The sequence below is a fragment of the Pipistrellus kuhlii genome, unplaced genomic scaffold (genome assembly GCF_014108245.1).
Source record: "Pipistrellus kuhlii isolate mPipKuh1 unplaced genomic scaffold, mPipKuh1.p scaffold_m20_p_7, whole genome shotgun sequence".
NCBI classification, from domain to species: domain Eukaryota; kingdom Metazoa; phylum Chordata; class Mammalia; order Chiroptera; family Vespertilionidae; genus Pipistrellus; species Pipistrellus kuhlii.
This window is the reverse complement of record NW_023425573.1, coordinates 22,727,310-22,742,699: the sequence shown is the minus strand read 5'-3', so window position 1 is coordinate 22,742,699 and position 15,390 is coordinate 22,727,310. Positions and strand designations below refer to the sequence as shown.

Sequence of the window (15,390 nt, the reverse complement as noted above, 5' to 3'; positions counted from 1 at the left end):
CTGGAAAAAGTTTTCCTTTGTGAAACTGTGGCTCTATTCACTTTGGCTACACTTATTACTTAGCATCTTAGTCTATAATAGAGTCCCTGCCATACACAAAATAATAACGGGAGTTAGCCATCGAAAACAACAAACCCCATAGTCAAAACCTTATTTAAGGTGATAGCACCCTTATGGAAGATTGGAGAATTTCTAAAACCCGAAGCTTATATTTCTGGGGATGAACATTTTAAACTTAAAAATCCCCAAAGTATAGTGTGTGTTTTTTTTCTCATTAAAAACATAACAGATGTGCTCCATAGAAAAAAATACTGAAATCTACATATTATCCTCCCCCACTAATAAACAGTTTGATGAATTTTTTTAGGTTTTCAGTTTTTAAACTTGTAACACCTGCACAAGGTAAAAGAAATAACCCAAGCAATAAACCAATAATAGCTGTTGCTATTAATGTAGGTCCCCATCCCCTAACCCTCATACATCAGTACACTCAAAGGTAACCACTTTAAACTGTTTCTGCTTAGTTTTCCTACAGTTCCCACCTTTAAGGTATGGTTTTAATTTTTAAGTCCTCTTCTTCACTAACACTAATGTCTTCTTTGTATAATCCTAACTATCTGGGATGACTGTGGGAGTTCAATAAACATGTGGGTGAACTACACTGTGAATCTCAGTCATTGTATTTGCATCCAAAGAGCAGTGCACAAAACAGTACCTTTCATGCCTGGAAATCCTTGGAACCCAGGGTCACCTCTGGGCCCCGGCAGACCTGGAGTACCGGGGGCTCCCTATATTTCAAGTGAAAAAGAGCAGAACCAGACAAATTTAAAAAATCACAACATTCAAAGAAAATGGGATATAAATAGTATATAATCTGATAGATAAGAATGAGCTGAGGTTAAGAGACATCATTTAACTTTGCAATCACTGTTTCACCTCCTATAATTCCTCTGCCACCTACATGTTTCCTTAAGACTATAGTTTTCAATAATAATAACTTAAAAAATAATAACTCATTCTGACTAAGCCAGAAGAGTTATGAATTGGTCAGAGTGGTAGAAACAGTGTCCAGAGATGGGCACATGAAAGGGTGATTAGGGCGGTTCTGACATGCACTTTGGACAAGGACGCAATCATCTGCCCAGGAGGAGATGCTCCCTCCAAATGAGGCTGAGCACGAATAGCTCTTGCAACCAAGAGATGCCCAAGCAAAGACTTAGAAGAGGGAAAGGAGGCGGGGGGGGGGAAGGGGAGGGGGGGGACAAGGCTTCTGAAAAGAGCCATATGTTGGAATGTATGTTAAATCTACTCTACAGAGTCCGTGTGACTTGAGACAGAATGTGTTACTTGAAAACAGCGGACATGAAAAATGCCAAGAACAACAAGACTGCCCTTTGAGCCACCTGTCATTGGAGCAAGAAGATCAAACCAAGAAGCAGTCCTATTGCTTGGATAAGGCAGGGTGAGATTAAAAAAAAGAAGGGAGAGCAAACAGAGCGATCTGATCCAGGACTCCCAGGCTTCTGAGGTCTGGCAGAGATAACCAGGGAGGAGGGCCCGGTGCCAGGCCCAGCCCTTGGCTGGGGAGTGAGCACTTCCATGCAAGGAGAAAACTGGTAAAGGCACCTCGCCAGTTTGGATATCCATCAGGAAGAGTTACGTTTCGAGTGCCAGTGTGGAAGGAAGCCTAGCTGGTGGAACCCCCAGAAGGTTTAAGAGAGATCACATTTCTAAACTGGACTTTCCACATCCCAGTGTCCTGGGGAGAACTTTTGGTGTGGTCACAGGGTCAGTGTTTGCCACTTTCAAATAATCATGAAGAACACGAGAATACTCAGACTGAAGAAGAGCAAATATCTCACTTTTCAAATAAAAAAAAAAAAAAAGGTTTTAAAAGAGTAGCTTTTGGAAACCAAATACCAAGAGATCTTGAGAGAGCAGCACGATTCCTGACCCAGAACATCTGTGACAGAACTCTGATTCCTCATCAGTCTCCAAGAATTTGATGTAAACGGAGGAATCAGAAAGCTAGGAAGAAGGCTGAGGTGTTGAGTGAGAGGCTGAGTCGAGAGATAGTAATAGGCTGGGAGAGGAGTCTAAATGAACAAAGTGACATCTTAGAAAGGTAAATGTGAAAGTCCACATGCAAGTCTCAAGGAAGCACACAGGACAAGAGCCAATGGGGAAAACTTAGTAGCAGTTCACGGGGAAAGGCACATGGGCTTTCACTGACTGTGAGCTCAATGTGCGGCGACAAGATGGGGACGTGGCAGCCAAGCAGCCCGAGTGGATTTTAGGTTGTGTTACAAAGTGGGGATGTCAGGATAGTGAGACTGTTCCCTCCTCTAGGCACCCCATTGACTACCGCATCCTCACTCCTGGATATTCTTTGTCCAGGGCCTGCATTTTTAAGGGGGATGTTGACAAAGTAGGATATATCAATAGAGGCAGGGTTGGTGAAAGGTTAAATTGAATTTGAAAAAGAAAAAAGCCAACACAAACAGGTATTTATTGGGGGAGACAATATAGGGGTAGACAAAAGCAGGTTTACAGTTGTGAGTATGAGAAACAGTTTATTCTTGTATTGCTTATTTATTAATTGTTGTATTTATTATTGTTGTTGTTGTTAACCTACTTTTGCCCACCCTGGTATTTGGAAGGAAATGGCAAGTATTTATAAACACTAGAGTGTATGTCATGGGAAGGAAATATACATTTAGGGGTAGCACACATAACTTCAAAAGCATATTAACTGAGACAAATTATGCTGTCTTCTAGTGTGATCCCAAACCCCTAGGTGTTTTTTTTGTGTGTGTGGTTTTTTTTTTTTTTTTTTTTTTTTTTTTTTTTTTTTTTTTTTTGTGTGTGTGTGTTTTTTGAAGCTTCCAAAACTGGAATTGCTCAGAATTGAAACAAGGAAAGGTCATCAGTGACACAGAAAAGGGCCCACACTTTAGGGGCCTCTCAGAAGCCAAATCTAATGCTTACGACTGGTTCTATGAACCTCTGGACTCTGTCTTCTCAGAAGCATTACAGATGGGGAAATTTTGTTGCCTCTGTGTCTCTGATCCTGGCAACTGGTTTGGGAGAATATAAGAAGTCAAAATGATTTTCCACACTTACGGGAGGACCTGGTGGCCCCGTGTCTCCTGCGGCTCCAGGTGGGCCTCTTGGGCCTGGCTCACCCATAAATCCCTTGTCTCCCTTTATGCCTTTGATGTGACTCCCCGGAGGTCCAGGGGGACCAGGCTCACCTGTATTCAGAAAGAGCCTGTCAGTACTGCATGTTGGGGATCCCGGAAGGTTCTTTGGATGATTCTTTGGAAGAGAGTGCAAACCCCGTTCCTGACCATTACCCTGAACAATCTCCCCATTGAGAGGGTGATGCGATTATGGTCAAGACAGAATGAGATAATGCCAGTGAAGCCCCTGGCACAGGCAAGAATGTTTCCTCCCGGATGCAGGGGTGTGGGAGCAGGATCTTCTCCAGCTCCGTACCTGACTCAGAGCAGGAGCTCACTGGTGGATGGATGCATTTCTGTCTTTTAGGCTAATTTGGCATTTACCAATTTTACAGACCATCTGCATCAACAATACCAACAGCTTTGGGTACTCTGTGTGAAATCCAGTGGGTACGGAAAAATGGAGAAGACCAGAGGGAAAAGAAGCAGTAAGGTCACACGAGGGGGAGTTGAAAGCTTCTGTTGTTAAACATTATTTCCACTCTTTTATCTTCTTTAAAAGTAGATCCTCTACCTGGATTTCCTCTTGGGCCTGGTGGGCCTCGGTCTCCTTTTTGGCCAGGGATGACTGTACCAGGGAAACCTGGTGGCCCTGGGAATCCTGGCACTCCCGGGGGTCCTCGAGGCCCAACATCTCCCACTGCCCCCTTCCTGCCGGGAAGGCCGGGCAAGCCTGGGGCTCCTCTGTCTCCTTTCGCTCCTGCAAAAGGAAAGGCCTTATAAGTTTCCGTAATGCCCCTATACTGGGAGTTAGAGTTTGTGGTTATCTCTAATAATGAGTTAAGATTCACAACACACACACACACACACACACACACACACACACACACACATATAGTTTATAAAAATAAGCTGGTAAAAGAAATGCAGGTCTCGAGTAAGTTCTGCCTTTGATTAGCCATTTGATCTTGGCAAAGTCACTTTGTAATATTCTTATTTTTAAAATGAAGGTAGGATCTGACCTAGCTCAGGTCTTCAAGGACCCAGTGAGGTAATAAATGGAAAAGTGATATGGAAAAGCATGGTGTAAGGTCTAAAGAATTCTGTAAATGTAAGCCATGACTGTTATTATCTGATGAACTTTCATTAAAATAAAATAAAAATTTCATTATTTAATCACTGAAAACTCAGCAGAGCACCCAAAGCTAAAACTTCACGGCAATGATGTGTGCATTGGAGGTGTTGCCCAGCTCAATCCAGGCAAAGGAACGACAAAGCTGTAATCCCATCTCTGTCCTCTGGTTACTCCTCCCCCATATGGCAAACCATATGTGGCAAGAGTTTTGGATTTACCAAAAAGAGCCTCAAAGTCACTACTAAATAATAATATTTCTCAATAACCTTCAAGAACGTGTACCGGTACATTGACATTCACGAATGGAAAATGCTGCGTAAGCCTAAAATAAGCTTCCCCCTCCCTCCCATCTTCGGGTTATTATAGAAACAGCAAGTGGCGTAAAAATAGGAGACAGATATGATGGCAAGAAGACAAAGTGGGGATGAGGCTGCTGGCATAGGAAGGGCTTGGGAAGCTATGATGCGGGGAAGACTTAAAAGTGAGGCTGGAAATAAAATGGATGAATATTGACTATCTAGCCTTTTGTCTGTCACGCTCTTTTTGATAGCTCATAATTTATGCTTTTAAAGTGTCTAGATGATTTCAGCTCACTCTAGGCTGTGAAATACTGTATTTGCCCAACGGTCTGGCAATGGTCTGAAGCACCAAGTTGCTGTCTTGGGTTACATGTTCCAATTCCATTCAAATTCTTCCTTGTTTTATGACATGGTTTCTTTTTAGGAGTTGGGAGAATAAACTAACGAAAAGGATTCAGACCTTCCATGTCTCAATGAACTCTTCTCCATATTTAGTTATCCTGGAGGGATTGAGGTGCATACGTAATCATCTACTTACACAATTAGGCTATTTGTTATTTTTGACGCTTTTTAAAAAGCTTAAGATGTGATCATTTTATATCAAATTGCATTTCCAATTAAATGCTAAAGATTTCTCGTTCCAAATGGTTATATTGGGAACTTAGCCCAGGAAAGGAACAGAAACTCTTCTTTTGGACATAATTTTAAACTCGACGGTGACCTAGACTGGCAAAGCCTTATGCTTCTGGGGGAGGGAGGTGCATGTGAGAAAGCGGGAATATTAAACTTATCCGCAAAGATGGTCACATCATCCAGAAGCAAACAGAAAGGGGCAGCTTTGGTCTATGTTCACAGGTGAGCTGGTAGGTCAGGAGGAAGTTCCTGCCCCTCTGAGTTTCTCAGTAGCATCAGACGACTTCTTGCTGGTTCTTGTGAGTATCAATAACCAGGGTTTAGGCATGTTTGCTAATAAAATACTCAAATCCACAGGACCCATGGCTGAGAAGGGTCAACAAAAAGGTGAAAGCAAGCTAATGTTTCTTCTGGCAGGTTTCTCTACAAAATGGGAAAACTTCAGCTGCTTATTGTATGACACACTGGCATGAGACATTCCGAACTACAGCTGTCCAATGAAAAACTTGTATGTGCTTTGCATGATATGCTCAGTAAATTGCCAGGTCTGAGATGTTAAAGGAATTTGTCAAGAGTAGCACGACCCACAAGCTGGCCGTGGGGGGTGGAATCAGAGCTGTGAAGGTGATAAGGTGGGAAAGGGTTGGCGTTATTCCTGCATCGAAGAAGAGCAGGGAGGGATGCTCACTGAGAAGCCACCGATTTCACCTTCTCCTTTTAGGAAATGCTGCCTTTAAAACATGCTGGCAACAACAAAGCACATAGATAAAAAAAATCTTTTTATTTGTAAAGACTTTCATAGCAGGAAATTCCAAAATTGGATCACAGTTCCTAATTCATTCACTTTGTGGTAATGGTAATAATGAAGCATTTTTACTTGCATATGAAGAATAGAAACATCCTATTTTACCACTGGGATTCCTTTAATCCCGTATGTTTTTATTTTATTGATCAAGCATATTACATTAGACTCTGTCCTTGAACCTGTGAGTCACCAGGGCTGAGAAGGAAGAACTGCTCACCTTGAACACCAGGCTTCCCTTTTGGGCCTGGAAGTGCCCCCAGCAAACCTGAAAGAGGTCATTTTGGCATATTAATAGTTTACATGTGGTTGGCTTCATTATGTAGATATGATTGATACTGCTAGGTCGATTTAACATTGGCAATAAAAGGAAGTCTAAATTATCACATACCCAAAACATGTTAAAGATTGCTCTGTCAGAAAACAATCTCTAGAGCAGTGAAGAATTACTAATTATTAATTAATAATTAGTGTCACTAATAATTTCATGCAAAATAAAATGAGTGGATCCAAGAATACGAGAAGTTGTACCCGTTTCTCCCTTTTCTCCTGCTGGACCAGGAATCCCGTCACCTCCTTGGTCTCCTCTCATACCCATGGGGCCAGGGTCTCCTGGGAATCCTGGAGGGCCTGGGAAAAAAAAAAGTCATTCAAAGAGAGAATTTCCTTCCGATGAATGGCCTAATGTGCCAGGCGTGTGTAACTCTGGTAAAAGTGTTAATTTTGCAGAACTGTAGTTATGTGCAGCTAACTTCACAATGAAAGCTATGAACAGACGAACAGTTATGAGGATTATTTCTTTGGAATGTCTAGGTTGGCAGACCTTTGAATTAGGTATAAATATCGGTATAAATAATATATATATAATATAAATAGGTATAAATAATAGCTAGCCTCACTCTTCTGCATTTCTGTCTGAGGACTGAGTAATTGGTGGCTACCTTCTAAAGAGCAGTCGTGGCTCAAAGCTATGGCTAAGCAGAGAGTTCAAACTCAGGGGGAACATGCTTCCCTTAGGAAAGGGCGATAGACAAAGTAGAGCAGGAACCTGGAGGGCCTTTTGTTCCTGGAAATCCAGGGAAACCTTTCATTCCTCTCGACCCCATGTCACCATCAGGACCCGACTTTCCTGTAAATGGAGAGAGAGGGAAAGGACAAAAGAAATGGTTACATTGGCTGAAATGATTGGTTCTTACAGTCAACCTTGCTCATGCCGGTGTTCAGGTGACTTGTACCCGTCACCTCAGGCTTTTTGTTGGGTGCTACTTCCCTAGAGAAGCACAGCAATGTGTTAAACCGCTTTGAAGAGTGTGCACACAGCAATCAAGTGGGCCACTCGATACCTGACTTATTGCTTTGTGATCCATTGGGAATTAACAGCAAACCCATGGAAACTTTTAGTGTCTGAAAGGATAATTTTTAAAATGGTATCTGTAAGACCGGCAGCTGCAACCCAGTAGCTTAACAGTTGTTTTTAGTAAAGCAAAACAAAAACTGAAACCCGAATTATAAGCAATAAAAAAAATAAAGCCAAAGTTTGACCTTGAAATGTGCCAGAAAAAACAACACCACAACAGGGTGATGAGTTGAACTGTGTTGCTTCCTAATTTGTATGTTGGCGTCCTAACCCTCAATACTTCAGAATGTCACTATATTTGGAGACAGGGTCTTGAAAGAAGCAGTTAAATTAAGATGAGGTCAGTAGGGCAGGCTCTACTCCAACATGACTGGTGTCCTTATAAGGAGCGGCCATTTGGACACAGACCCAGAGGACAGACACGGGGGGAAGGTGGCCCTCCATGAGACAAGGAGAAAGGCTTCAGAAGAAATCAACCCTGCCGATACCTTGATCTCAAACTTCTAGCCTACAGAATTGTGAGAAAGTAAATTTCCATCTGCGTTGTTTGTTATGGGAAACCTGGAAAATGGATACACCATCATAAGACTGGACAATGAACCAACATTTCACGTCTCTGGGCTGAACTCAGAAATTTTTGGGAGCACCTCAGAAGTTTTGTTTATGGGAGCAGTTTTTTAGATCTCAGTCAACCAAACTGGCTCATCAGCAAATAAGGCTTCTCTTGATTCATTTTCTATTCCTTAGTGTCTTAGAATTAGAAGATGAAAGTTGAATAAAAGCAATTATAATACAAAAGCCTAAAAAGCTTTCTGTTTACAGAGACGATTCTAGGCGGCGAGAGACATGCTAAGTGTCATGCCTCCTGCTCGCAGAGTAAAGCCAGTGCTCACCTGGATGGCCGGGACTTCCGGGATGTCCAGGGACTCCATCAGGTCCAGCGGGCCCTGAATGTCCAGGCGGCCCAGGTGGCCCTCTTTCTCCTTTCATTCCCACGACACCTGGCAATCCTGGTTCTCCCTTAAATTCAGTCAAACACCTTTAAAGTTCTCATGGAAGCAGGATATGTGATCAGAATGAAGTATAAACTGTATTTGTTTTGCATTTATTTATTGTTAACACTAGAGGCCCAGTGCATGAAATTCATACACTGGAAGGTCCCCAGTGGCTGCTGGCTGCTGGAGGCTGGGTACTCCCTCCCTTCCCCCAGCTGCCAGTCAGCCCTGCCCCCTGGTCGAACTCCAGGTCAAAGGGACAATTTGCATGCTATGCTTTTATTACATAGGAATATTATTTAGCTGGTCAGTTAGCAATTCATACTGAGTAGCTGCTATGTGCCAGTAATATGACAGGTGCTTGGGAAAAGGGGGGGACTACATGTTTTCTGGGGCCCAGCACAAAATGAATATTCAGCTCCCTTTTACAAAATGATAAAGCAATTCAAAATAGCAACATTAAAGCACTGAACCAAATGTGCCGTCCTTCTTAGCACCCAACCCCTATAACTACATGGGCCACACACCTACAAAACTGGCTCTCACCAGGAATATAATAACCATATTCACATGTGTGATATATATAGAGTCCTTGCTTCGTGGAGACCAGAGGGGAAATAGTAAATAATCACACAAAGGTGTAATTATCACAACTTGTGATAATTAACTCAGGAGTAGGAAAGAAATAGACCAAATGAACATATGTTCTACAGATATTATACATGCCAATAAATGCATGTCAATCATATATAAAAAGAAAGCAAAATCTCCATTACATGTGTACTTCAATCTATATATATATATATATATATATAAAAGCCTGAGTGGCTGGACAACCAGATGACTGGCTGCTAGCTATGACATGCTCTGACCACCAGGGGGCAGATGCTCAATGCAGGAGCTGACCCCTGGTGGTTAGTGCACTTCCACAGCTGGAGGCCCACTCAGCTGTGGCAGCACAAACCTCTCCTGCAGACACTCCCCCTGCAAAGTGGGAGTGGTGCTGAGCCCAGTGGCTCCTCCCTGACCACCTGCTGCTTCGCGCACTACTTAGTGCTGTGCAGGATTCACATGGACAGCGGGCTGGAGCCCAACAAGCTGGTGGGTAAGGCCAGGCGGTGGTGGCACTGAGGTCCACTGATCCCCGCAGGCCAGGTCAAGGGACCCCACTGGTGGATGAATTCGTGCACTGGGCTTCTAGTTTTATAATAAACCAGTATGTATAGATTTAATGGTTACTTATAAAATCTCCATAGTAATTGATTAAAATATACTACTCTGTTACTATGATTTGCCTGTATGATAAAATGAGCCCATTTTTTTTTTTTTTTTGTTCAATGCATGGTTCTGAACATCTTTTCTGTGGTTACCTATGAAAACCCTAAATCTAAGTGAAACTATTAATTAATTGAATGGGAATCAAGTATAAGACAATTCCTCACTGAGAAAATATTTCAGTGGAAATTGAGTCTCCCTGGTTTTCTGAAGATCTAGTCTAAAAATCAAGGGCAAAGGAAATTTATTTGTATAAGTCTGTGTGAGGTGAGTCCATAGCAGAGACTGGCTACTTTGTGTCGCAGAAAACAAACACTGCCCTGGCAGATTGTGTAAGTCCCTGATCACTGCCTCCTTCTTGCAGCACACTTAAATTGCAGGAGCAATGATGAGAAATTCCTTCAGAGTTGAAACTGGCAGGAATACATTAAGAAGTTGACAGCATCCTCAGTTGTGAAGGTAGGATTAAAGAGAACCCAAACACCTACCTGAAAATATAATAACATTTAAAATTTTCTCTACTCACATTGAATCCAATAGATGTTGGTATTTAAAGGGACTCCCCCCATCACCAAAATGTAAGTATTTCACTGGCCGATATACCTTGGGTCCTGGTGGTCCTGGCCTTGTGCCTTCTGAATAACCCGGCTCTCCCTTATCTCCTTGGGGACCATGAACACCTGGGAGGCCTGTTTTTCCAGGGAGACCTGGGAGTCCCAAAGTTCCCCTCTTTCCTTTGGAGCCTAAAATTAGGAAAGAAGTCAGACACAATAGGTAAACACAGGGATTTCGAAGTGTTCTACTTCCAGCCTTTGCACAAAACACCTTTCTTTTAGGAAGTTGACCTTTCGGTATCTCTAATAAACCAGGTAGTCATGATGGATAATTTTTAAACAATGTAAATATTTGTTTTGTTCTCATTAATATTCTAGTAAACCTAATTGTATTACACCAACTTTCTAAGAAATGGGAAATCAAAGAACAAATAACACAATATCGAAAACTGGGATCCATTGTAAGTATGTAGGCTCATAGCAGGATCGTATCCATTACCTGGCACCCCCATGTGCCCCATGCTTCCTGGCACTCCCTGGGGGCCCGGTTCTCCAGGACTCCCATGGCTTCCAGGATCTCCTCTGGGGCCTTGAGAAGAAATAAACAGTCATAAGATCATCCTAGGACCGAAGCAGGAAAGTAATAGATTTCTACACTGAACATTTACTGCCATGTATTATAATATATTTTGATGGAATCACAGAGAACAAGGTGGCTACTTTAATAGTTTAAAAAATTAGTTTGCAAACTCAATAATCTGTTTAAAAAAGGAAGAGGCAAATTTGAAAACCTCTAAGGCATTATCTGATTTTCTTCTATGATATGTAACATTGTGATACATTAAAGTTTGCAATACATATTAGTAGCTTCAAAATAAAAACTTTATTACAAAAATGGAAATTTGTGCATGTTAATATTTTTTAGTTAATACAGGCTGACTATACACACCTTCATTTTGGTTTAATTTAGAAGCAAATTTCTGTTGGAAGACTACTGGAGCAGGATTCACATTCACACCAGAAAGTCTAGAAACACGTTTTTGTTACATTTAGATGAAGGGAAACACAAAGCCTGATACTTCTATTAGCAAGTCCACTATACCTGGTGGTCCTGGTGGTCCAGGTGGCCCTCTGCGTCCTTCTAAACCCGGGAACCCGGGAATGCCTCTGTCTCCTTTCTCACCTGGCTGTCCTGCAAACCCTAGTGTTAAACAATGTATTAAAAATACAGGTTAGAATTTTATCAGAGTAATCCACATCCTGATTAAAATTGATGGGATCTATATAATAAAAGCCTAAACAACCATTACAGTGCAACGACCAGAATGACTGGTTGCTATGATGTGCACTGACCACCAGGGGGCAGATGCTCAATGCAGGAGCTGCCCCCTGGTAGGTCAGTGCGCTACCACAGGGGAACACCACTCCTCCAGAAGCTGGGCTTCCAGCTGGTGAGCACAGCAGCAGTGGGAGGCCCCCCTCCAACTGCCAGAGCACAAATTTTGTGCACTGGGCCTCTAGTATTATTATAACAGAATACAGGATATTTGTTAAGAGAATGGGCCAATGTGGACTTACATTTTTTTAAAAACAGGATTAAATTAATTAATTAATTATTAGCACAGTAGCTGGCACGAGTTAGCTCTCAAACAAAACCAGCAATTAACAAGCTTATAAGAATTAGTGGCCTAAATATAGCTTCTTCTTGCTTTATCTTAGAGATGCCAGAGGACCATGTTTGTGTCTAGACTATCTCATTCTCAGTCCATTTATTATAACTATGGTGTATTAACTAGTTAACATATGACAGACACTATTCTCTTTTATTTATCTTTTTAAATCTGCAGACAATCTAAGTCAATCCTCAAGCCTTTCCAGCTAGAGTGCAGAGATGAGAAAACTGGCCTAAGAAGTCAATGGACTAAGCTAGAGTCACCCTGTCCATCAATAGTAGTGTTAGGACTTGAACCCAGTTCCACAGGCAGAGAACTCATAAACTTCCCACAGCACCATCCTGCTTTTGTAGAACATGGCTTTAATCACACTATTTTCCTGATAAAAAATATTACTCACTGCCTTTTCATACATACACCTACGTATGTAGGCTCCTTTAGGAGAGGACCACAGTTGTGCTTATTGCAACCTCAATACCTCATCCATTTGCAGTGGATGCCTTTGAGTCTTTGAGAAATTAAGATTTTAAAAACTGGTTGTATTTAAATTAGACAGGCCTATAGCACCTTGTGCAGAATTTGTTAAGCAATCTTTACTTCTACTATCCATCCTTCTGTGACAAGCATAAAAACATTTGTTGAATACAATCCCACTTCTCAAAATGTATTACAAATTACTCAACACAATATAATTTGGCAACTGAAAATGTACATTTTTCTTCATTGTTCCCTGCTATGAAAGTTTAATCTGCAAATATTTCATTTTACCCAGCTATTCTCTTTTTTTTTCTTCTAAAATTACTTGGGATTAAAATTGGCCAAGGAGACCATAAGACAGGCTTTCTTAAAATGTATAAAACACTCTTCTCCAAAGGATATTGAGCATGAGAAACAATTTTGCGATGCAAATGAGAAAAATGAATCCTGACAACCGATGGAATATAGTGGAGTTTGAGGTGGAGGTTTCCATTTTAGGCAGGGAAGGTTTTTATGTGGAACTTCCTAAGGGTTTATTTTTCAACTTACTTGGCAAATAGGGGTTCTGAGACTTATGGTTTAAAAGCTGACTAGGGAAAATTAAAAAACAGCTGACCAAAATGAAGAGTTGACTAGAAATACAGAGTTATGCATTAAAGAGGCAACATATTGTGCGAGGCACATGAGACCCGGTTCTATCAATAGTTCAGGCTTGGGCCACCAAGTAGCTTTGGGACTATGGACAGGATACTAAACACTGGCCCTCACTGTCTTCATTTACCAACCAGAAGGGTTTGCCTAGATAACTCTCAGTTTCAGAATCAGCTCTGATGGTCTGCTTCTAAATGTAAGGCAGTCTGTACCTTTGAGGCCTGGCTCTCCTTTGTCCCCCAGTAAGTGAGCTATTTGAGAAGGCCCGGGAGGTCCTTTGGCTCCTTTCTCTCCCTTGGCTCCTGGGGATCCTCGCTCCCCCTTTGCTCCTGGGATTCCAAAGCGACCTGTAAGACAGGAGTAACCACAGCAGTCCCTTAGTTCTTTAAGTAGTGCATAAGGTTGCAAAAGTAAACAGTGCTTACCATAAAACAAAACAAACAAGCCAAAACACTTGACAGTGCTGAGACCTTCATAAATAGTTTCCTAAAACAGCCTGTAGGAAAGAAAATGATCCCGTTCAAATGGGAAAAAAGAAAACAGGGAACAGCAACATCAAATACATTTTTTCAGAACTAGTTTCCCCTCAAAGAATAAAATATAATTATTTTGCTGTTCCCTCCTCCTGATGACTAGAAAGCTCTTCCATCACTTACCCTTCTGTCCTGGGGAGCCTGGGGTCCCAGGAGGCCCCGGAAGGCCAATAGTGCCTGGATATCCCATCATCCCAATGGTTCCTCTTTCACCTGTTGAAACAATTAACACAGAGCCTATTCAGAATGAGAAAAGCAAGTGCTTTTTCCATAAAATAAATTATATTTAGAAGGAGAAAGTGGGAGTTGAAGGAATGGTTTCTGTAAATAAGAAAATAACCATAAATGTCTAGGAGATAGGTCAGGAACCAGTCTCCTCTTACATCGTGTATGTGGAAGTTATTGGTAGCAGATCACGTTTGTGGATAAGAACAGAATATGTTTTATAATTTGGACTATTCCTCCTCTCCGTCCATGACCAATAGCTCATTTTATTTTCTTCATAGCTGTTGTCCAGAGTTGAAATTGTAACTAATGTATTCATTTTTGTCTCACTCACTGTCAGAGGTGGAACTTGTCCACTGATGTGGCCCTAGGGCTTGGAACAGTGCTGGCACGTGATAACAGTTTAATCATAAGAATGAAAGAATAATTTGCAGATTAAGTTGTTATCCTGTGCTATTCTCTAGAGCAGTGTATCCCAAACTTCTCTCATGATGAGAATCACCTGGTGGAGTTGTTAAATACAGATATATGTTCCCAAAAATTCTAGTTTAGCACTTCTTAGTTGTGATTCAGAAATCTGTAGTTTAACAACTCCACCAGGTGATTCTCATCATGAGAGAAGTTTGGGAAACACTGCTCTAGAGGAAAGGTCAGTGAGGTTACATGCCAGGAGAATATCGGTATATTCTTCTGAAACATATTAACTGTCAACACAGCAATGAAATAAAATGAATTATAAGGGAATGCTATAAATGACCATCTGCAAGCAAATTAGATAACCTACAGAAAATGGAAAAACTTATAGAGATGCCCAGGTTACCAAAAACGACTCAAGAGGAAATAGAAAATCTAATTAGGCTTATAACAAATGGACAAATTAAATTAGTAATTTAAAAAATTATCACAAAGAAAAGCCCAGAACTGATAAATTCTACCAAACATTTAAAAAATATCCCTTTTTCACAAACTCTTCTAGAAAATGTAAGAGGAGGGAACACTTCCCATCTTGTTCTGTAAGACCAGCATTACCCTGATACCCAAACTAGGAAGAAACATCACAAGAAAAGAAAAAAGATACACCCATTTCCCTTGTAAATATAGATGCAAAAATTATCAACAAAATACTAGCAAATCTATTTTAGTAGTAACATATTAAAAGGATTACACAGCAAAAATAATCATTTGTTTCAGTGGAATACCTGAAACTAATATGATATTATATGTCAACTGTAATTAAAAAATAAAAATAAATGAAAGCAGAAGAAAATACCTGGTGGCCCTAAAAATCCCGGGTTTCCTGGATATCCTTTCTGACCAGGTGGTCCCATCTCGCCCTGATGACCTGGCATTCCTGGTGGTCCAGGTTCTCCAGGAAGTCCTGATCTATCCAAACCTGGAATCCCTGGGTCTCCTTTTGGTCCTGCTTCACCTTTTCTACCTATATGTGAATGAATGAATGAATGAATGAATGAAATAAAGGAATGAACACACAAGCGCTTTCCCCACTGACTCCAGAAATATCTCATGGCTGTAAATATTTAGCTTTGTGATTTGGAGCTAAATAAAACACATATTCATCAGATGGATGGATGGACTGGT

The 15,390-nt window shown here is 41.2% G+C and overlaps 1 protein-coding gene across 3 annotated transcripts in view; it reads right to left on the bottom strand.

Annotated features, from left to right (window-relative positions):
* The window catches only part of COL4A3 (collagen type IV alpha 3 chain), a 115,133-nt gene that overhangs the window by 13,745 nt on the left and 85,998 nt on the right, over nt 1-15,390 (bottom strand). For all 3 annotated transcript variants that reach the window (XR_006740460.1, XM_045575354.1, XM_045575353.1), the window contains exons 32-44: nt 15,062-15,229; nt 13,690-13,779; nt 13,246-13,380; nt 11,335-11,433; nt 10,732-10,821; nt 10,282-10,421; nt 8,302-8,428; nt 7,100-7,180; nt 6,583-6,681; nt 6,272-6,319; nt 3,757-3,942; nt 3,124-3,254; nt 716-788 (exon numbers count right to left, since the gene is read on the bottom strand). Coding sequence is in view for 2 of the 3 variants with exons in the window: in XM_045575354.1 (XP_045431310.1) it covers nt 716-788; nt 3,124-3,254; nt 3,757-3,942; nt 6,272-6,319; nt 6,583-6,681; nt 7,100-7,180; nt 8,302-8,428; nt 10,282-10,421; nt 10,732-10,821; nt 11,335-11,433; nt 13,246-13,380; nt 13,690-13,779; nt 15,062-15,229 (1,467 nt within the window). In the remaining variant the exon portion in view is untranslated. The remainder of the gene's footprint in view (nt 1-715; nt 789-3,123; nt 3,255-3,756; nt 3,943-6,271; nt 6,320-6,582; nt 6,682-7,099; nt 7,181-8,301; nt 8,429-10,281; nt 10,422-10,731; nt 10,822-11,334; nt 11,434-13,245; nt 13,381-13,689; nt 13,780-15,061; nt 15,230-15,390) is intronic.